The sequence below is a fragment of the Arvicola amphibius genome, chromosome 15 (genome assembly GCF_903992535.2).
Source record: "Arvicola amphibius chromosome 15, mArvAmp1.2, whole genome shotgun sequence".
Lineage (NCBI taxonomy): Eukaryota > Metazoa > Chordata > Mammalia > Rodentia > Cricetidae > Arvicola > Arvicola amphibius.
This window is the reverse complement of record NC_052061.1, coordinates 14,716,656-14,739,328: the sequence shown is the minus strand read 5'-3', so window position 1 is coordinate 14,739,328 and position 22,673 is coordinate 14,716,656. Positions and strand designations below refer to the sequence as shown.

Below are 22,673 nucleotides of genomic sequence, written 5' to 3'. Positions count from 1 at the left end.
CCCTGCGCTGACACGGCTGGGGCCTTTGAAAAGACGGCTGAATCGGACAGCAAAGGATAAAATAACCTAAGCGTGGCAGCTCCTTGGGGAGGGGAACAGAAGGGGCTGGGGAGGCAGCCACCTTCTCCAGGGAAAAAGTGGGAGCAATTGCTGCCACAGAATACTGGACAAGGGTCTCACTGCCTGTCTGCACCCCAACTTTGCAAGAAGGCCCCTGACTCCTCTTTGTGGTCACCTTGAACTAAGCTGCCCCCTAGGAAGCCCTGAGGGCCTTTCCTCTCTCCAGCAAGAATTACTTCAGGTTCAAGTCTATTGGGCTTTCTGGACAGAGCTTTTAGAAGCCATCTTCAGGCCTTCGCCTGCTGGGCACGTACAGGGCCTCCTTCTCAGAGACTCGGGAGTCCTTAAGTCCAGGGCCTTGCTTGCCATAGGCTAAGTGTGTGTTTCATGAAGGGCATTCTTCCACCCTTGCTGGCAGTGCCAAAAAGTGAAACAGTTCCTCAGGAAGTCCTTCTGGTGGCTAGCTCCCAGCACTCCTGCCGCAGAAGGCCGGTTCCCGCCGGGCCCATGACGGAGTATGGCTGGTCACCTTGCCCATATCTACAGACTGGATCATCCAGCCAACTTGGCTCCTCAAGGTCCGACCTCTGTAGCATCAGTTCAGACAAGGATATCTCATTTTCTCCTTCGTGGTACAGTTCCAGCGTGGCCAGCATAGCGAACACTACTAAGACCCCTATGAACCGCGAGGAGTGGGGTTCCTGCCTGGCTGGGCAGGCAGCCCTATGGACAAAGAGGACAGGAGCAGGTGGTCAAGGGGCTCTGGAAATACGCCCAAGCCTGAGGAAGGGTAAGGGTAATCTGTCCACAGCCAGGGCCCCCAAGGCTTGACAGCGGACGATATGGAGAACACGGGCTGGCTTCACAAGCGTGTAGTGCTGCAGGCCCTGCATTTGGTTCAAGGTCTCTGCTGCGGTTATGAGGTCACAGTTCCCAATAACTGCGGACAGGAGCCATGCACTCTTGTTTTGCTCTGGGACCTTCCTAGTATGTAGCCGGACCGCCCAGAAGATGGCAAGTGCACTAGGGCTCTGGCAGGGCTGGGGACACTGCCCAGGACGTTTTGGAGAGAGGGAAGAAGGGAAGTTCGGAGGCCTTACTCAGGTGGAAACCGCCACAGTACAGAACAATCTGCTTCTACCTGGATGATCCCAGGAAGACAGGTGAAGGAGACAGACAGCCATGCTGGGCTCGGCAAATCTTAACAGTGGTCACTGTGACAACTGCCGTCTGTGGATGTATAAGCTGGTTCTAACCTGTGAGCCGTATACCTTGAGCGAGAATAAGAGCCAATCACCGAAGCAATGGTGGCACTGCTTACAGCAAAATCTCAAGGGGACTAGACACTGCATCACAAAATAACCCGTAGATCTCGCTAATGTGTGTTCCTAGACCCTGTGGTCTCTGCCAACCCTGGTACCAGATGGCGCCGCCTCAAAGACACAGACAAGTGGGTGACACACGGTCCATGTTCAGGGTAGCGCTCGGAAAGGAGCTGTGCTCTGGCAGTCTTTCCCACAGACACCAGACTCGCCAGAAGGGTTGGGAGCCCAGAAAAGGCTTAGGGGTCTCCACTCGCTTTCAGCCGACAGGAACAGGCAACACTCACCACCAGCGAAGGACACAGGAGTTCCCTGCTCAGGCCTCTAAGCCACCTCGAACTTCTAAGCCCAACTCCTGGAAGGAACAGAGTCAATCAGAATATCTCATGCTTGAAAAGGTTCGTTAGGTGAAGCCCGAGTTACTAGCTAATCTCCTATGACAAATAAGGCCAAGTCTGCCTACCCCAGGGCCTGGTGGCACACCAAACCACAGTGCACAGCCTGCAGAAGTTCCACGGGAAACCACACAGGAGAAACAACCCAGTTCCCTCAACAAAAACTGACAGAAAAGTTGTGGAGGCGGAGAGAGAGTGATGACCATGACCAGCACTACTAGACAAGTCAACCACCGTCTCATTTGGGTTCTGATTTACGTGAACTAGAAACAAAAGCAAGCTGGCAATTAATCAGCTAGGTACCTCATGGTACAGGACAGTCGAGCTGCACACAGCAAAGCATGCATTTGATCATTTGATCCCAGCACTAGGGAGACAGAGGCAGGTGGATCTCTGTGAGTTCAAGGCCAGCCTGGTCTACGGAGTGAGTTCCAGGACAGTCAGAGATACACAGTTGAGACCCTTGTCTCAGGAAAAAAAAAAAATTGCTGACTTTTTGAAATCTCACAAGATGTGACAGTCGCATTTGGCTCAGCTTTTCAAGAGGTGTACACAGACTGTGCTCGAGGACAGGCTGTGAGGTCCAGTCCTTGTGGGCAATGGGGACACGCATGATTCCCGCCTAGCCTGAGGTCCTGTGACATGTGACGTGTGAGGTGCTGTCATGGGTGCAGGAGGTGCTGTCTACCGACAGTAAAGAAGTGGTTTATAGTTTTGAGTTCTGTTTTCTAGGACTGAAACCAAGGTTTGAGGGTTGATCCACGGTCACATCCCACTTCCAGAGCACTCCCGGGTTTTGGAGACAGTCAGCAAGTCTGCCAGGCCTCCTGGGCTGCACCTCTCCTGATGGCAGAGCCCTCCTCCTGCCACTCCTGCTGTCCCTGCCACATCCCCTGCTCTGGGACACCCTTTCTGGACAGCCTCTTCTCCACAATGGGGCTTTCTGCTTCATCCCTGCTGAAGCTGACAGACACAGGGTGACATTCCTTCACGGCAGTTAGGTGGCTTTGTGGCAGCCCTTCAGACCCAAATTCTAGATGTCACCCATATGTATCCTCTATTCCTTCTCACTATGTCATCTCTCAGATCTTCTGGGGCACAAAGGCCTGCGCGGGCCTGGACGACAGTGGCACCTAGAAGCAAAGCCATACCCTCATGCCTCCTGCCCTCTCAAGATCGGTCATAAAAACTGGCACCATCAGCTCAGCCCCACCCAGCTCTTCAACCCAGCTTTTCTTTTTAAAGATTTGTTTATTTTTATGTGTATGAGTGTCTGGCCTACATGCCTGTGCCTGCAGAGGTCAGAAGAGGGAGGTCAGATTTTCTGGAATTGGAGTTACAGATAGTTGTGATGTGTTAAGGGCGCTGGGAACAGAACCCAGGTCCTCTGGAAGAACAACAGTAGTCTTAAGCACTGGACCATCTATCCAGCTGCCAGCCCTAGGTCTCCGTTCTTACACTGTGGCTCACTGGGTGCACTGGGGGGGGGAGGGTACAGGGGAAGGTAGTGTCTCAGCATGAACACCAGCCACACAGGAATGGCTTAGGAAAGAACAAGCAACGACGTCCTAGGAGTGACCCTGGCCTTACCAACACCCAAATGTCCTCTAGAGAGGTGCAATTCTAGCCATTCCAGCAAGAAATCCTGAACATTCATTGTTACTGTCTAAAGAATATGTTCTCAGTTACGTATCGGGTATCTGCTGAGGAGACTGGGCCTCAGCCTGGCCAGAAAAGGCCTTGGCAACATCGGTGTACTATGAATTCACTCATATTCCTGGGTGAATGATCTCATGAGCTAGGGAGAGGAAGCCCTGTTCCTTCCCTTTGCCCCTTCCACCTGCCAGACCAGTGCAGAAGCCAGGAGCCTGGCTGGGAAACGGTTTCCTTCCTTGTGCACACCATCCCATCTCAGCCCCACACTGGCAGTAGCCAAGCATGTGGCCTAGGGCTGGTTGGTCTTGTCTCTAATTCCAGCACTCAGCTGCAAAGGTAGGTGGATCTCTAATGAGTTCAAGGCCATCCTTGTCTATATACCAAGTTCTAGGCCAGTCAGAGCTACATAGTAAGACCCTGCCAAATACATGGTTTTTTAAAAAAAGGGGGGAGGGGACAACAAGGCCAGGGAAACAATGCAGCTACCAGGGTCTAAACAGCAGAAGTGAGGAAGGAGGAGGAGGAGGAAGCCTAGGAGGAAGATAGATGTTGATTTTCCCTACAGATATTTTGGGGTTCCAAGCTCTAGGAGTGGAAGGCTCAGACTCCATGGATGCAAGAGCTATGGGATAGAATACTGTCAGGTCCCCGCTCTGAGCAGCCCCACGTAACCCCAATACTGAGAAGCTCTCACCCTCCATAACCTGACTTGCTGTATAGACAGAGAATAAGGAATAACTTTGTCTCCTTTAGTTTCTTCCCCCGTCCCCACCCCACACAAAAAAAAGATAAGAGAAAATCCAAGCTACAGGGAGAGAGGGAAGGGCATGAAACTGGCCTTCCTAAACGAGGGGTCACTTAAGGCCACGTGCAGGCCTGAAAAGATCTATAGAGCAGAAGGGTCTATGGCAATACCCACTGCCTCAAGCCAGATGGAGAGGGAATGAGCAAGAAGAGAGACCTTGAATTCACTTTTCCTCGCTCCAACACACACTCAGCCCTGTCCTCTCTAAGAAGGACAGCCTCCTGGAAGCATCTCCCAACCGGGTGCCTGGATCCACTCACACCACTTCCTCCCAACTTTCCCAACAGGCAAGGGGTGACCACAGTGGCATGAACTGCCTTTTTTTATGAATGAATACAAAGGAAGACACAGAGGCACTGTCTCGGGAAGGGCAGGTTTTCAGTTTTCCAGAGCTTAAGGAAAGCCACATTCACACATTCACACAAAGAGGAGGAAGGAGGGAAATGAGGGGGAAATGCCGAAATAGTGGCAAGGAAAACACACACACACACACACACAAGGTTTGTTAGCCTCTCATTACAAGTTGGTTGGGCACAATGTAAACACACTTCTGCCTTGCTTAATCACAGAGTACCAGGTTTCAAAGGCGGCGGTAAATTGGGCGTAGCTGAGTGGAGGCTAAAAATTAACCAGCCATCTCTGTTTCAATTTGTACGAAAACAAAAGTGGAAAGAAATTATGAAAAGAAAGAGAAAAATGGGGCTGGGGGGTAGGGAGGCAAGGCCAGAGCACTAAACTAGCCCAGGCCAGACACAGGGCAATACTAGAAGAGCAAAGGCAACTAGGAAACACTTAGGGCACAAAAAGGGAGAGGTTTTTTTACAGGTTTCGTTTAAGACTTCTTCTATAGCAAGCTGTTTCCTGGCAGGCCTGCTCCCCACAAAGCCCCTCTGCTCCAGAGGGGCCCAGGGCCACTGGTACCACTGTGTGCATCCAGAACTTAAGGAACCTCACTATGTTCTTTCCCTAACAAACAAATCCAGCACAGCAGCTCCTACAGAACCATCCCACTGCTGGTGCCCTCTTCCGGGGTCCCAAATGCCAGATTCCACATTTCCCTCTCTCCTGGACTTGCTGACAGCCACCTCCCCCAAACCCAGCTTTTCCTGAGATGAAGTAAAGCTACACCAGCCTGCACCTTCTCCCAGCCCCTAGCGCTTCCGTCTCATTTTCTGTATCAGCTGTGGTTAATGTGGATGTTATCATCTTCATCTCCAACTCTCACCATCGTGGGTAATTATGAGACATCTTGGGCCTGTCCTAAAACTGACAGCATCTTCACTTTAGGAAAGACGAGATGCACAAATTGGGTGTCATAGCAAGAGAGGAGGGGAGAAAGAGCAAAGGGGAAGGGGCAGAGAGGAAGAGGATGGAAAGGTAAGAGGGGCACCACATACGAAGGCCAGTAGGACAAGCTGCCAGTGAGGCCCAGAGCAGTACTGTTCAGAAACAGGAAGAACAATAAACAGAACAAATGCCAGCAAGTGAAATAAAACTGGGGAGGGGGTGTTGAAAACAACCTACCCGGAGTGTGGACAAAGTAAGCCAGATAAAGGTCCAGTTCTTTGATTGTGACTCCAATGTGATGTGGCTGGACACACAGGCCGGGGTTCGAGCACTGGGGCGACTTGTAGAGCCGCTCCCCATCAGTACTTTCCAAGGGGATCCCCTTAAACAAAATCACCATGACCAGGTCCAGCCGCCACACCTTGTCAGCCTGGCGCAGGCAGTCAATCCGCCGGATCTTGCCCTTCTGGTCGGGGTTGGAGAGCACGCAGCAGGGGGGCTTCTTGCCGGTGATGGTCAGCACAAAGTCCTCTCGGAACTCGGGCCGGATGTCTTTGCGCAGCTTGGCCAGCAGCCGGGACGCCCACTTCTGCTTGATCTCAGGCTTCTCGCCCAGCAGCTCGTCCTTCACCGCGCGCTCCTCGTCCTTTGACATCCGCTTCTCGTGCTTCTTGAAGTACTTGCGCTTCCGCGCCTGTAGGTTGAACCAGGTGTAGGAGAAGGCTCGGACGTGAGGCAGCAGCGCCTCGATGAACGGGTGGAACTCATCCTGCAGGCGGCAAGCCGGGAGCATGCGGGGCGAGGGAGGACGGGAGGAGGGGAAGACGGGATGAGGGGGAAAGAGAGAAGGAGAAAACGCAGCGTTAGAAGGGGGCACTAGGAAAACCGCCTTCTCCTCCTTCTCCCTCCCCCCAGCAATTTTCTCTTGAGATTGTTCTACTGAAGTGTGGTTTGAAGCCACCACCAGTTTTGCAAGCCACTTGCTCCCATCTCAGCCTCAGAAACCAAACAGAGGCACGGGAGCCTGTCCACACACCTATTCTCTCTCTCTCTCTCTCTCTCTCTCTCTCTCTCTCTCTCTCTCTCTCTCTCTCTCTCTCCCTCTCTCTCTTTCTCTCTCTCCCCCATACACACACACACACACACACACACACAGACAATGTTGCTACACACACCACGGGCTTGCTGGTTACCCCCCCCCAAGTTCTGTCGCACCCACGACATCTCCATGTTCTAAGGCAGCTGTGAACTAGGGTCAGCTGGTCCCAGCAGTGTCCGGCTGCCTGAGGGTGCAGAAGGAAGGGCAAGCAAGAGCTGCCTTGCTGCCTTCTGTCCTCCTGTCCAGACTGGCCAATGTTTGGCTGCCCCCCTGAGAAGACAGAAAATGCCATCTGAGATGGAGGAAGAGGCTTTGGGTCCCCTCTCACCAGGCTGCTTGCATTTTCTTTCCTTCAGATCCAGCTGGAACATCCACCCCAGCATTTTTTAAAATCAGATCTAAATCCTAAATATGTGGTTTCAGCTTTGTTATCGGCACCGATACTAACGTTAATCACAGTAATAATGAACAAAACACTTCTTGTTAGCCCAAATAAGGTGCTTTTCTCAGCCACATTAGGGTTAAAAGCTACATGGGTCGTCTTGCGGCCCCTTCCCCAATCTCCCACAACCCTTTTACCCTCAATCAGGTGACAGAGGGCTGGGCTCTCTCAGTTTTTTTCCTTTTGTTTTGTTTTGGTTTTTGGTTTTTTGCTTGTTTGCTTGTTTGAAGTTTAAATAATAATTGATTTCTTTTTACAAAAATAAAGCTGGAAAAAATCAAATAATTACCATTGATGTGAAGCACCCGGCAAAGCCAACGCCTGATTCTGAGATTCTGGACTCAACAGAGTTATGAGTTAGGGGCGGTGGGACTAGGGGAGGAGGAGGAGCAGGGGAGGAAGGTAAATGTTTTAAAGGGGGTTATTATTGGTGTTCTGGGGAATAGGGGCCGGGCTTGGGTGGATTCTCAAACCCTTCCCCCTCCACCCCCCACGCTCCATTGCACAGAGGGGGAAATTAATTTTTTTAAGGAGTAAAAAGAAAGAAAGGTCAGGGATGGCGAGCAGAGAGGGAGCGAGGTGGCTTCTTACACACACCAGGTAAACAAAAGCCAACAAATTGTTTCAATTTCTTCCCCTGTGCATCCTCTTGCAGTTTAAAATAAAAGAGCAAAAAATATGCAAAATTAAAGATCAAAACCAACCTCCTACCACCACCACCCCACGTTCACCCACGACAACGTACCCTACCCCACCCCCACCCCCGAAAAACAAAAACAAAAACCAGGAGGGAAAAAGCAGCAGCTGAAGAAAAGGCTTTCGGCTTTGGCAGCGGCACAAGGGTGTAAACTTCGAGCTGCTCCCTCCACCCGACCAGAGGAAGAGGGGGAGCTCGCAGATTCTCGGGAAGAGGACGAGTTCTGACCGGCTGCAGACCGTTGCTGGCAGACGCAGCAAAAGGGAGAGAGGGAGCCAGGGAGGGAGGGAAGGAAGAGGGGGAGGGAGAGAGCGAGGATCTCAGGAAGACGGGGATGGGATGGGGTGTGCGATGGTGCGCATGTGAGCGCGCGCGCGGGAGAGGGTGTGTGTGCACCAGCACCGCTAGGGTGGGGGGGTTGTGGCTTCTTTTTTTCTCTCAAACTCCCCCCTCCCCGTTCATGCTCAATCCCCATCCATTTGTGTGTGCCAAGTCAGTAAAAGAGGGGGAGGGAGACAGCCAGAGGAAAGGAGAGAGAAAGAGAGAGGGAGAGAGGGAGAGGGAGGGAGGGAAAGGGAGAGAGGGAGAAAGGGAGGAAGGAAGAGAGAGAGGGGGGGGAGGGAGGGAGGGAGGGAGGGAGAGAAAGAGAGAGAGCCCGAAAGAGAGTGGGGGGAATCCACCTATTTGGCAAAGAGGCATCCTCGTGCAGCCAATGGCTGAGTCCAAGGGGAGGAGGGAGCTGGGCTAGCTGAGAGGGTGGGGAGAGCCCCCCCACTGCAGTTGGAGACCAAAAACAATTTGCCCAATCGACAAGTTCACGTCTAATGAACAAGCAAAAGCAAAGTCCAGCAGTTATGAATTTTTCATCCCAGGCGCCCACTTGGGTCTGTTTGGCAGCAGCCACCCAGCAAACTTGGGGGGTGGGAACACTAGGATTGAGGAAGACGCGGACTTTTTTTTTTTTTAAGCCAGAAAATAAATAAATAAAGGCCTGACTCCTGGCGGGCTGGCGGCTGGGCGGGAGCCCCAGAAGGCCTTGGGGAAGCAGCTGCGCCTTCTCTGTGTTCTGCTTTCAGTCCTTCTCTCAGGCCAGCACTCTCTGGTTCTAGATTTTTTTTTTAGATTTTTTTTTATGGAGCACAGTGGGGCAAGTGGACATTTTCTCCTCCACTCTGTGCACCAGCCTACAGAACTCTAAATAGGAGAAAGAGCTCGGAAAGTGTCCGTGCCAACAGCATAGCACAGAATGTTGGTTGGGTGTTGCCACCTCTTGGTCCCTCAGACCCTGCCGCCTGTAGGACTCAGGAGCACTCCCAAACACGGGGACGAGGAACCCTGCACCTCCTTGCCTTCTCCTCAGCCCCCAGTAAGCTCACAGCCTCCCTCGGCCCACACCCAGCCACGCACACTCCATTAGTGGTGACGGGAGATGCCAACGCAATGCAGCTCGGCTCGTGAAGCTGCAAGTTTATTAAAATAGCCTCCTGTCACAGCGCTCCTCTGGCAAGCACCACACGCAGCTACAAACACAACAGCCAGCCCCTGGGAGAAGTGACAGAGGCAGAAAGACCGGCACTACTTCCCCTCAGCACCCCCACCTCCCACCCTCTGCAATTCCTCCCTCCTCCAGATCTGCCCTGGCTACTCACGCCGCTGGCCACCGGGGTAGCTTTCTTACCTGTCCCTCAAATCAGACTAAAATGCAAGGTGCAAAAGCATATAAACCTGAGAAGCCTGGGTGGAAAGAAGACTTGAGAAAAGATATGGCAAAACAGAAGGCAAGGGCCTTCGGGAACCAGAGGCATGAGAGGTGATGCCAAAGTCCTTTCTCCGGGTCCCCGACTAGGCACTTCCTGGGGGGGGGGGCAACTCCAGGAGGACTTTCCAGTAAGAGCTCTGGGCAGCTGCTTTAGGCCTCTGGGAAAGCAAAAGGAAGGCAGAAAATGAATGGGAGAGCCGAGGTAGGATATCAACAGACTGCCCAGTGACCAGTGCTCAGTCCCCACAGCCACCCTCTCTGCAGACTCAACCCGAAGTTGGCAAAGGGAAAAAGGTCACTGCTCACTCATGCCCCTTTCCTCACCAGCTGAAACCCTGTGCTCTGTGGCCTTCTGTTCAATGGCAAAGAGGCTCCAGGAAGACCGCCTGGACTGTGCCAAAACAAAAGACCCCCCTGACTGTGCCAAAACAAAAGACCCCCCCACAATGGGAGGTGCCATCCAGCACCTGGGACCCCAAACCCTAAATGGCCAACTTCAGTGTAGTGAGTTCACAGCTGACCCGAGAGACACAGTTAGAGAGAACAGTGCAGGAGGCAGGTGCCATCACAGACAGGCCTCTTAGGGTGGTGTTCAATAATTCACGTCCTGTGAATAACAGGCTTTGGTCCAACCAGTCAAGGATGCTAGCTTAGCGCCTAGTGCCATAAGGGACAGAATGAACACTGCCTTCTCCACCTTGAGGAAGCAATTTCACTTTCTAAAGTCAAGATGAGGTCATAAAAGCTGCAAGTGAGTTTGTATTTGGCGGTCCAAAGGGTGGTGGGGATGTTGTTGCTATTCTGATTATGATTTAAATATTAAAAAGAAAATGGCCAATATTGTTCCGTGGCAAATCCTGGTCTGTTCCTCTTCAGGACTACAGTGTGGTGGAACAACCCAGTTGAAAGTCTGGGTTGGGTAGCGACAGTTCTGTGGCTAGTAGAAAATCCACAGATGTTAGGACGGTGTGAGAGCTGAGGAAGGAAAGAGTCAAAGGTCCCTGGGTGGTGAGCTGATGAGGGAGTGACAGAACCAAGGAATGTCTACAGGAAGCCTCAGAGACTGGCAGGACAGCAACAGGCCCTTCCTCATGAATCTGGAAGGGAGAACAATTGTCAACTGTCTTTCTCCTAGCTGGGGGCTATAACCTTGAAGGTAAGCAGAAGGTCATTGGGCAGCGTCTTTGGCCTGCTGTGACTTTGCCAGCAGAACATGCTGGCTTCCTGTAAGCAGGCCGTCCCAGTAGAGAAAACAGCTCTTTATTCGTGTGTGTGTGTGTGTGTGTGTGTGTGTGTGTGTCTGTGTGTATGCCCCTAGACCCCCAAACAAAAGAGAACCTTCCCCCTTTCACTAGGAGACAATCTAGGCACCAGGCACCCTTTGGAAGATTACCTGTCCCTGTCCCAACTCCTTCCTTTCCCATCCCACCCTCCATCTGGAGGTCACACTCCTGCACCCTGATGCGCCAGACCCAAGCCAAGACTGGAAAATTATTGATGATTTAAGATGCTTCCAGGTCTGATTTCAAACAGAAATGATGGTTCAAGGATTGGAAAGAGCAAATGTGGGAACCTACAGATTGTTGGGGAAGAGAAGAAAGGAAGAGAGAAAGAAAATGAAAGAAAAAATCAACCAAAGGGAAAGGAAGCAGGAATTGCTTAGAGCAACAGGGGAAGGACAGAGAGAAGGGGGAGTTTGGAAAGTACTTTCTCCATTTGCAAGAGAAGTCAAGACACCAGAGATAACACTTTCGAAATCAACATGGATTTTTGGTTTTTGGAAGAGAAAATTTTAACTTCATGAAAGAAAAGCTTCTTACTTTTGAGAAGATAAAACTTGGTGAAAACACAGGAGTTTCTATTGAGATGCTGCTCTGATGCACGTCCAGCCACCACGGAGAGAGAGATGTGTCGTCCCCTCCACCCCAAAGATTAAGCAGGCCACAGAAACAGAAATGCAACTGGAAGAAAAGAAAGAGAGGCAGAGGGCAAACCCAGAGCACAGAACTGGCTGGAAGCTGCAAAAAAAGTCAAAAACAAAGAGAAAGGAAAGAACGAATAAGCAAGAAAATAAAGAAGGGCTCCAGGACAAGAGGGAAAGAGAAAGAAAACTAGAAAAATGGTGGCTTCCAGGGGTGGAAACCATGAGGCTCTCAGAGCAATGTCCTGTGAGCTGAGGTCTTGTGGGTTATTTAAGGAAAATAGAGAACACACCCAGTCCTTTACTTACATGTACAATATTAAAAATCCTTCCAGGAAACAAAATAATTTCCCCAAACTGATACAGATTTGGTAACTGGCCTTTGCTTCCCAGTAGTGAGGCTAATAAGCACAAGAGGCCTTGTTTCAAACACCCAGCCATAGGTAGGTCTCTTTACCTTTAAAAACAAAATCGTATTTGTCCCCAAGCTGCTAGCTTTCTGGGCCTAGAATATTCTCTCAGTTCCTGGGCACCACAGCCCATACTTGTTAAGCACTCACAGTTTAAGCCCATGGCTGTGCTCTAAGGAGAAAGCATCAGATATTCCGGGGTCCATTTTCCTACCGCGTATATGCAGAGTAGGTAAAGAAGGTGTAGGATATCAGAAAGGCCACAAATAGAGGCCCAGTGAGTTTGCCTAATTCCTGGCATTTATAATTCTGCCTGGGTCTGGGCTGAAAGGGGGCAGCTTCATACATAACCACAACCCTACCATAAAACACACACACACACACACACACACACACACACACACACCTCCCATCTTGTCAGATCTGTGCTCCTCCCTCAGAAAACTAGGAGAGGCTGTGGGCAAACACTGGACCTCAGGCCTCAGCAAAGGAAGAGACCTGGCTGCTTGTCCTAGGGGTGGGTGGGGCCTCCCTCTCGGAGGGGAGGCAGAAAGAGGCTCTGCTGCTCAGTGAGGCTATCCAAGAGTCTGGAAACGCTAGAAATGGAAACCGGAAAATGCACTTTCCGAGGAGGCTCCTGATAATTTGGACAAAGCGGGTTTTGGCTGATTTGGGCCTCCGTTCAGGAACAGCAGCCACCACCACCGGGCTTGTGTGAAAAATGTCCTTGGGCGAGAAGATGGATTTGCCCACACCAGAGCTGGGTCTCTCTTGGGGTCTATCTCAGAACCAGGCCACATAATACTCCTGTAAAATGCCCCTGAGCGCCCCCACGCACTGCCTTTTCTCCTCCTTGCTACAAATCGGGAGCTGTGGCCTGGGACCGGGCCAACAAGCAGCCTCGTTCCTGGCTGGAAGGCTCCCCTGCTCCAGGCACATCTCCCCTCACCCTCTTGGCACAGAACAAGCTAGGATAGGGATGGGGGTGTTAGAGGAGATGATCTATTCTCTCCAGTGCCTCTGGAGATTGTTTACTTTCATCTTGTCTTCTATGGGGAATAGGAAACAAAACCCTAGTCTTTAATTCATTATTTAGCTTGAAACTTCCGTGTCACCAAATACAAGTAAATGCTGGGAAGGCCAGAACGCTCTTCTCTCTAGTCAATGGGCTGAGTGGGGATGGGGGATCCTTTCAAAGACCAGCAGGACAGGTGAAGGCCAAAGGCTTCAGGGGCCAAGGCTGAGTGGTGCCTCACCCACCTGGTTGGCTTTGAAAGTGTCCCAGGGCCCAGGAAAAGGGAGGAACCACACAGACCAGCTTCACAACTTTCTCTAAAGAACAGAAAAACTGACAAAAGGCGAGAGAAGGAAAAGAAGGGGGCTGCACTAGGTAAGGTCTTTGCTTCTAGAACAAGAAAAAAGCATCTGCCGGGTTGGGGAGGCCGGGCTGGAGCATACTGTAGGTGCTGCAGCAGCAGGCCCCTCCTTCAACACCCCCCTTAAATTCGAGCACACAACCTGCACTCCCAGACACCCTGACCCCCAAGAGCTCAGTCAGGATCCACTCCACCCCATTTTGATTTTTGCTTCTCTGTGCTTCGAGAGGGGAGAGGGGCGCAGAGAGGGCAGGCCTCTCTAGATCCCTGTACCCAGCCAGCCTGCACCGTGGCACCCTCGGCCCTAAGGGAGCCTCTTTCTTTAGTTGCTGCAGCAACAGGCAGAGCCCGAGCTCTGGGGTTTTCACTGCTCAAGGGTTCTGGGAAAGCTGGGCCGGCTCTGTCTGGGCAAACAGCTTACCCCCAAATGTTCAGTTTCAGACATATTCTAATCCCTCAAAATATACTGCTCCCCAATTATTTTATGGCCAGGATCACCGCCAAGAAAACCCTAGATTCCTCATTTCCCCGGTGCCTAGCCCCTGCAGAGAAAGGCTGGCACCAGGGCCGGGAGGATTTCGGATGGTGCCCACCCTCTGCCTCCCGCTCATTCCCTCCCGGGCTCCCTTTCTTTCTCACCCTCTCTCCCCCTCTGCGTCCTCCAGCTCCAACACAAACTGTTTGCACGGGAAGTCTCCCTCTATGACCCGATTCAGCACACACAAGAGAAAACTGTGGGCGACAGACCCAACGTCCTAACGAACTTGAGTTAATTAATGCTAAGGAAGAAAAGAGGCGCCCTCGCTCTGTTGAATCACGGTTCACTAGTCCTTTCAGTTTGCTGTGGGTGGAGGAAAAAAAAGAGAGGCTTTTTGGTTCAAATATTTTTGGGGGGCAAAGAGAAAACAAAAACACCGCAGAAGGGCTGTGGGGGGTGGAGGGCGATGCAGTCACTACCTGCCCAAGAAGCATAGAGGAGAAAAGAGGGAGCTTGTCCTGGGCGGCTAGGAGTCCTCCCTCGCGCTTCTGGCCAGAGCCAGAGAAGAAGCAGAGAGAAGGAAGGCAAACTGTGGCGGCTATCATTGGCCTGTTCAAACACAGTGCTCCAAAAATTATACCGTCAGACTAAAAGATGCATGCTTTTTAAAAAGTCCAAATCTAAAAATCCAATTTGAACACAGCCGTGAAAATGTTTTTACACTATAGAAAATTGAAGTATGGATGGCAAGCACACAAAAAATTTAAGTGCAGAAAAAAAAAGAGGTGGTAATGGAGGGGGCAGGGAGAACAGCTGCAATTTTGCTTTCCAGATGTTGACAGCAAAATGTAACTGGCAAGGAAGGTACTACTTTCACCCTCTGGTTCTGAGAAGGAGTCTTCTCTACCTAAGTCTTCCAGGCGGCCTTCGGGCTCTCCTCAGGATGGACCACACGCCTTGGAGTTTTATTTGGGGGGGGGGTTGTTTAATTTCTTTATCAGCCCACTAATTTTTACAAGCCTTGCCACCATTCCTATCAGGAAGAACTGAGTAAAGCAAGCTGGAGCACATTTTTATTTAAATTTGAATTTTAAATGTGTAATGGGTGGCCTTTCCTTTACCTTTTTTTCTTTTTCTTTCTTTTTTTTTTTAAACAAAATTTTTAGTAGAAGCCACTGTATATAAAGAATGTTCACATTGTGAGTGCATTGCTCCGTACCTTTTCACAAAGAGAACACACCCATGCAACTCCACCCAGGTTAAGAAAGAAACATTTTCAGTATTACTGAGCAGGCCTTAACATCCCAAGCTATAGAGTTTCCATAATTTAGGAATCCTGAAGAATAGTTCTGCAAAAACCAAAGGCCCCAATGTGAACACTTGTGTGTGCACGCACCTTGGAGACCGGAGACCAGTGTGTGCTCATGTGACCCCAGAAATGTGTGGTGAATAGAAGCCCCTCTCCTCAATAATGCAGGGGAGAGAGTCTTTCTCTGTGTGTATCTGCCCAACACTGATCCCATCAACAGGGCATCCAACTGTGCAGCAGTTTAGCAAACCTAGCAGCACATGTGGGGGAAGGCAGGCAGGACCCACGGAGCCAAAAGCCAACAGCCTCAGTGACTGGGGAGCAAGGCCCCTCCTCTTTCCCTGCCTGGAAGCAAAGGGACTGTGGCTCAGGAAGCTCCTAAGTGTGAATGAACTCTCCGGGCAATGCAATAGTGCCCGTGCCCATGCCCGTTACTACCCACCAGATTCCTGCCAGGAGATGAAGGGACGAGGGCACAGGAGGAGCAGGCCAAGGGAGAAGCAGGCAGCTGCAGGCTAACTTGGGGTTCTGGGACCAGTCTGCCCCTGAGGAAGGCCGAGCTCTGCATGTCTGCCTACCCCTTCACTAGACCCAGCTGGCTCCCCCCCCCACTTTCACTAGCACTAAATTTACTTTATAATTTTAAAATTAAATTTAAAAAAACAGGAAAGAGAAAGCACTGAAGGCAAAATACCTCCCACGATATCTCTCTAAGGAGGAAAAAAAGTTTCTGCTTATGTAAAAAGATGGATGCAAGGGATGGTTGAAAAGTCTGAGCAGCAAATAACCAGGAAAATAGAGAAACACATTTAATTAAAGACACCTGAAGCAAATAAGTAAATACTAAATAACTCCGTTGCAGCTTGCAGGCACTCTGTGGGATAAGCCCCCACCATCTCTTCTGGCTCACTTTCCTTCCTTCTCCCCCCCCCATACTCCGCTGGCCCTTTACTTCTCAGTGGTCCCCGCAACTCCTGGGGGGAAGGCCTGTGGCCCAGGCAAACCTCCACAGCCCTGTTTACAACCCCATCCGGATTGGATTCCCACATCTCTCTGGGCAGTGCCAGTCCCTGAGCATTCTTCCTCTGGAATCCAGGCCTATGCCTATGTGTAGCAGCATTTGTGCTGCCTAAAGACGAGATGCCAGGTCCAGCCCAAGCAGGCAGATATCTCCCCTAGAAAGGACACAGGACCTCCAAGGACACAGGACTGCCGAGGCAGCTCTCCAGAGCCACACTTTCTCTTTGCACATGGGCTGGGGAAAAGAATTATATAGCTTAAATTGAAATAAGTCCTCCCCTAGGACAATTTTTAAAAACACTTGATCCTTTCTGGGGTGACAGGGCAGGAAAAGGTGGGCAGATCTCTGAGTGTTCAAGACCAGCAGGGTCTACACAAGTGACCTCCAGGACAGCCAGAGGGACACAGTGAGACACTGTCCCAAACAAAACAAAACAAAAACCAGCAAAATACAGTGAAGCTACTTCCCTATCCCCGGGCTGGCTCTCCCTAAGCCGGCCAGAAGCCTGGGAAAGGTGCCCTTACTGGCATGGGTACCAGAGCCCCCGCTCCTTTCTTCCTTTCTCTTTTAAAACCGGGCTCTACCTACTGAAAACCAGGCAGCAGGTCAGGGCCCAGGGGCGGGGGAGACTCGTCTCCAACTCTGGGAGAACTGCCTCCCGGCAGCAAGTTTCCCACTTTCTACCAGTCAGGGGATTTTCAAATCAGTTGAGTTCCGGGGAAGGCGGTAAGGAGGGAAAGAGCGGGAATTAAAACTAACTAGGTTGGCTGGCCTAAAAGCGCTCTTTCGGTCTTTACATAAGACGATGCTGAATGGAGAGGAGAGAGAAGACAGGAGTTATTCCTCACGCTTTAATTATTCCAATGCTTAGCATTATTTTTTTTAAACCACTACATTAGCCAATGATACAGTCTAACCCCCAACAAAGCTGGTATTTCTCTCTGATTACAGACTCGGCCGTGGCAAACCCGGGCTCTGTCTACAGGGGCAGCACAAAAGTGCACTCCTAAATGAAACACGGGGCTTTTTTTATTATTATTAAAATCAAAATAGCGCCTTTTCAGCGGAGGGCACCCCCATGCTTGGTTCTACCAGGGAAATCGGCCACTGAGCACAAAGACGGAGCAAGGGGATGCTGCCGCCCCACTTTCGGAGGCCACCGCATTTTTCACGTATATTTTTCTTATTTTCTGTTTCTACCATTCAGCCTCAGTTTCGCACACTTAAAAAAGTAATAATAAAACTTTATATGGAAAAAATTAAGTGCGGAGGGAGGGAACCTAAACAATAATAGGGCGCTAAGGCGCTAAGTGTGGCCGGGGCGTTCCAAGTGGTGCAGAAGAAGTTTGCAGCTCAGGTGGGTCGTCTTGGGGTCCAGAGTCCACGGTGCAAGCCTAGTTGTTAACCACTGCCTAGGGTCACCTCCCCGCAGGAAGCAACTGCAAGCGAGTTGAGTCATATACAATTGGGGAACGAAATGAACCCACCATTAAAGCGCACTGAAGTAGTTCAGAAGACTGCTCCCGTGGCGCCTGAGGGTTCCACAGGCAGCTTCTTGGGACACCTGGGGGTGGCTCTGACTCGTGGGCATTAGCCTACACCAGCTCCCTTCTCCAACAGGTTCAGATTAATCGGTACAGGTTCTTCCCCCACTTTTCCCTCTTTTCGCCCTGACACGAAGTCTCCCGACAGAGCTGGTAGTTTTGGCTCCCTAAATTCAAGAAGTCAGCCCCAAGAGACAAAACCATGTTGCTCATGGGGACAAAACAAAAATTTAAAATTAGGGTGATTTTTTTTTCTTTAAACAACACAAAACAAAAGAGAACAAAAACCAGGCTGGACAAGGCAACTCGATTCTCGCAGCCTGAAGAAAAGGTGGAAGCGCATTTTCTGCCGCTTGGTCACATTTCTTCCCCACGCTCCTTGAAGGCCAAACGCCCCCAACCCCAGCCAAGCACTGGAACAAAAATCTCTCGGGATATTTCCCCGCCAATGCTCCCTACAAAGCGGCGGCTTCGCGAGGGTCGTCGGGCTCCTGGGGCCGCAGGGCTGTTGGACCCGACTGGCGTCCCGGCGGACGCCGGGCTTTTGAACCTCTCAGAAAAAAAAAAAAAAAAACCAGCAGCAGGCGCCGCGCTGAGTCCATAGCGCTTCAGCCGCAACCCGGCTCTGGCTCTCTCCCGTAGGCTGAACGCCAGCAGAGAAACTGAGGCAAAGCTGAGGCAAAGCAGCCCTCGACAGCACCCCGCACCCTGGAGGGGACCCTCGAGGCAACCGACGTGGGGTCGCGCGGGTAGTTTCTGAATCAGAAGCCGGGACACGCCTGCGCACCAGGGACTTCACGGAAGGCACGGGCTCCCTGCGCCAACCCCAGCGAGTGCTTAGCGGGTGTAAACGGTCAGGTGTGGGGTGCCCGTGGTCCCTTTCACACTAGTCCCCTTCGCTGCCCACGAGACAAGGTGTCGGCAAGACCCACTCCAGTCCTCCGCGGCCACAGTGCCACAGGCGCGTTGCTCTACGGGGCCTCGACGCCCACTCCCGCCTTTTTGCCTTGGTGCGCGATGCCCGCTGTGGCCCGCGCGACCCTGCTGTCCCTCTAGGCAGAACCGCCATGCAGTTAGGACAGTGCCAGGAGCGACAGTCAGTAGGCGCTGCTCTTCCTCCTCCAGCCAGGGCCCTCGGGAGACATCATCACCATCCCCACCCACACCTGTCCCCTGCTGAGTCTTGAGCCAGTGGCGGCAGCGGGTCTGGGGGAATGCCACACGCTGCGGTGCCAAGAGAACACCCGGGGGCTACTACGGAAGGCACCCGTGAGCGTGTGGCGGCACCTACGGGGAGCACAGAACTGGAGCTGCGTGCAGGCACGTGATGGTGTCTAATGGACTGGAGAGGGGACTTAAGATCACAAAGGGCAGCAGTGACAGGACGTCGGGGCTCTCTGGGGAGTCCTCACTGTGCTCCTTCTGAGCCACTCCCATAGGGTCTCGGAAGTCCGGCGCTCCAGGCCGCTGGACATACCCGAAGCACTTGAAAGCACACAGCCCCAGTGGCCACATTGGACTCTGCTGGCGGGTGGCAATTTAGCCAAGGGTGGGTGTTGGGGACATTAAATGTCCTCTTTGTGAATTGAGGTAGAGAGGAGAGGGAGAGGGAGGGAGAGAAGGAGAGAGGGAGGGAGGGAGGGGGGAGGGAGACGAGAGAGAGAGAGAGAGAGAGAGAGGAGAGAGAGAGAGAGAGAGAGAGAGAGAGAGTGAGAGAGAGGAGATGAGAGAGAGAGAGAGAGAAGAGAATGCACATCCCCTGGTCTCCAGCACCCACTACAGGGATAGTGTTTGGGGAGGGCCTAAGGATCCAAACAAGCAGCCCAATCCGACCTCGGCCTTTAACAACGTGGGGCATCCTCAATAGAGCCCCGCATTAGGCCTCATGTCTCTGACACGCAAAAGAGAGAGGGGGGGGGGTTGCAGGTTTTGGTTCGGAGCCTTAGTGGGGAGTGGAATGTCCAAGGCATATAGGAGCGGGGAAGGCGAGGTTACTGAAATATATATAAAAGGTAAAATAAAATTGCAAATATAAATTCTGCACAGGCAGGAGCGCCACTGGGCAGCAGCCTTCTGAGGCTACTTACCTGTGCCCCCAGGGCGTTTGAGGGAGCGGATGTTCTTAAAAAAAGAGGGAGAGTGGGAATTAGGCCTCCCCTACTGGCCCCTTCCCCCCCCCCCCCAACAGCCTGAATAAGACTTTGGAGCCAAGTGCCCTGGGCAGTCTGGCAGGTGTGTAGTTCACGTGAAACACACTCGTGTGCAGGCTGAGGAGATGCTGCGTGCCAGTGCACTTGGAGCCACAAGCGTGGGCACTAGAGGATCTTGCAAGCACACAGACCACCTGAGTCAGGAACCTCCGTGAACAGGCGCATTGTAGTACACGTGCTATGTAGGATTCCCTCATCTCGGCATGCGCAGGGGAGGGACTGAGGGGGTTCCAAGGCCCAACCGGGCTTCTTTAGGAGTATGTGTGCCCCCTGCAGCCTTTCTGGGGTGGTAGACCTACAAGTGAAGAAGATTAAGATCCTGATCCGAGGTGACTAGAGACTCTTGTGGGACCCTCACCGCTGAATCCTATTTAGGTGTGTGCACTTCCCCCAAAGCTTTACTGAGGTATCTCAAGAGTCTACATTGCAGGCTCCCCCACACACACATCCTACGCCCAAGCTGCGGCCACGGCCACGTGTATCCTGGTTGCTGTTGCGACCCAGAGGAGCTGGGAGCTGGGCTCCGAGTGGGCCAAGGGGCAGGGCCCTCACCCTGCAGGCTTCGGAGGGTTGTCGTTGGAGCAGTGTTGGTTTTGGCTGAGGCAACTCCAATGGGGGAAGCCCCAAGAGCCGGCGGGGGTGGAACAAAGAAGGGGAAAGCTAAAGAAGGCAGCTAAACGGAGGATGGAGCACCCTGGAACGCAGAGGGCCCCTGGGGGTAGAGGTGCAGATGCCTGGAGATGCTGGGGCCTGGCCTGGCACAGGGGTAAGACCTAGAAGCCACAGTGCCATTCCAGCCACGTGTACAGGGCAGGCACTGACGCCTCGCTGCCAGATCTGAGTCTACCAGCTGGAACCCCCCTCCCCCAGGACCACAGACTGCCACCACTGTAGACCACATGGCCACGCTAGCCTTACCATTATACATACACACATCAGACCCACAGCTCAGTGCCCATGGTACACACAGTAGCCTCGGATAGCCCTGCATTGCCTACTGGCTTTTTGTGTTACTATGGTCGTCTTTCTCAGTTGGGAGGTGATTGGTTGGGCTTCCTGGTTTGGATTTTGGTTTTGACTCTTTGAAACAAGGTTCTCACTCTAGGCCAGCCTAGTCTGAAACTATGAATACCAGGCTGGCCTCAAACTCTCAGCGATCCTTCAGCCTCAGCCTCTGCCTCCTGAGTGTTGGGATTACAGGCACACATCATGCATGGAACTCCATAGGATTCCGGTGCTCACCAGAGCACCATTTGGGACCAGAGAGCATCTGGGTCAGAGGGTTCACTTCAATTTGCCCCAGCTACCGACAGTTTGATGACCCTTAAGCAAGAGCCACAGGTTCTACTTCATAGCCTGGCTTTGGGACACCTGGAATTCCTAGGGAGGAGGAGTCAAGTCTGGGGGGATAGGAGCGGGACTGGAAAGGTGAAGTGACCTGGTTAACCGCTCCCCAGCTCCATAGGGTACCTGGCCTGTTGGCCTCTATTTTCTTTTCTATAAACAGGTTACTCATAGCTGCCCCGTGTTAGGAATGTGGTGGGTCACAGGTACCTCTGCGCACCCGCCGGCCCCAGGGAACTAACTGCTCTGGAGATGGGTCTGTAGCTGTTATTTTGATTGTGAGGAATCTATGTCTGTGACAAGCTGTGACGCTTGGTGTGATCGCATGAGGCTGGCTGTGTGACTGTGCCGCTGTGTGTGTGTGTGTGTGTATGTGTGTATGTGTGTGTGTGTGTGACAGGTTGTGTGTGAGACTGTGCGTGGACGACAGATTGTGCCGGTGTGCGGCAGTGCCTGTGACAGGCTGTCACCGCGCGACAGACTGCGGGTGGCGGGTGTTGCGGGCATTGCCTGTGAGTGGAGATGAGCAATGGCTGGGGCTGGGGCTGGGAGACCCTACAAACCCACCTCAGTGAGGATTTGACAGTGGGGGTGGTAAGCTCTCATGGTGTGGGGGTGGTATCCCACGGTCCCCTCAAATCTTGTTTTTTCTGTTATATTCCAGGGGGTCCATCAGTTCACTACCCTCAGAGGAGACAGAGATCATGTAACAAAGCACCCCCACTGTGTCCACTTAAGAGATCAGTCCTTGTTGGGATTTCGGTGACCCCCAGCCCCAAGGGAGTGACTGGGGCCCTCAATGAATGGAGGACCTGAGGCCTCTCTGGCTTCCGCGAGGGACAAATGTCCTGTAAACATTTCTCTCTTTTTCTGACCTAGCAAAAGGCATGGAGACCTGGAGAAGAAAGAAAGGGATTTGAGGACAGAGGACACAGACTGAGACAGGCAGGGACAAAACAAGAAGAACTGAGGTGCAGGCTCAGTGGTGGGGCACTCGCTTGCTCAAGGCCTGGATTGAATTCTCCAGCACTGGGGAAAATGGAAAAAAGGAGAAAGAATGAAAGCTGGAGGGAAGGGATGGCTAGAGGGGATCTTGTCAGCAGTGTAGGCACAGGCTGCTGGGGGGGTCTGTGGGTGTTAGGGCCTCCAGGTGGGGCCAGTACACCATGTCACACAGTCACGACGCCAGCCACTTCCTATAAGCGGCATTCATACAACAGGCCCCATTCTCAGGACTCAAGCCTTCAGGATAGACCAGGCACCCCAAACACAGCCAAAAAGCAGCCAGGCCAAGGAATTCTAGATACAACCTAGGAATTCCAACCAGTGTGGGATTCAGCTTCTCCCACTGGCCAGCTTCCCTGTATGGGTAGGGAAACTGAGGCTGAAGAGATTTATCCAAGTATATCCAGGAACCCAAAACAAAAAACTAGTCTGAGCATATGAACTGTGTGACAGGCACTGGGGACATGGGCTAGGGGCGCTACCCCGTGTTACATACAAGACACACGTGGCTCAGGCCTCCATCAGTGTGTGTG

The 22,673-nt window shown here is 52.1% G+C and overlaps 1 protein-coding gene across 5 annotated transcripts in view; it reads right to left on the bottom strand.

Annotated features, from left to right (window-relative positions):
• Nfix (nuclear factor I X) overlaps positions 1–22,673 on the bottom strand; it is a 94,205-nt gene that overhangs the window by 60,467 nt on the left and 11,065 nt on the right. For 4 of the 5 annotated variants that reach the window (XM_038312544.1, XM_038312547.1, XM_038312546.1 and 1 more), the window contains exon 2: positions 5,763–6,294. In XM_038312544.1, coding sequence (XP_038168472.1) covers positions 5,763–6,294 — 532 coding nt within the window. Of the gene's footprint in view, positions 1–5,762; positions 6,295–7,355; positions 7,704–22,673 lie in introns of those variants that run through there. The other variant, XM_038312545.1, reaches the window with a different exon arrangement.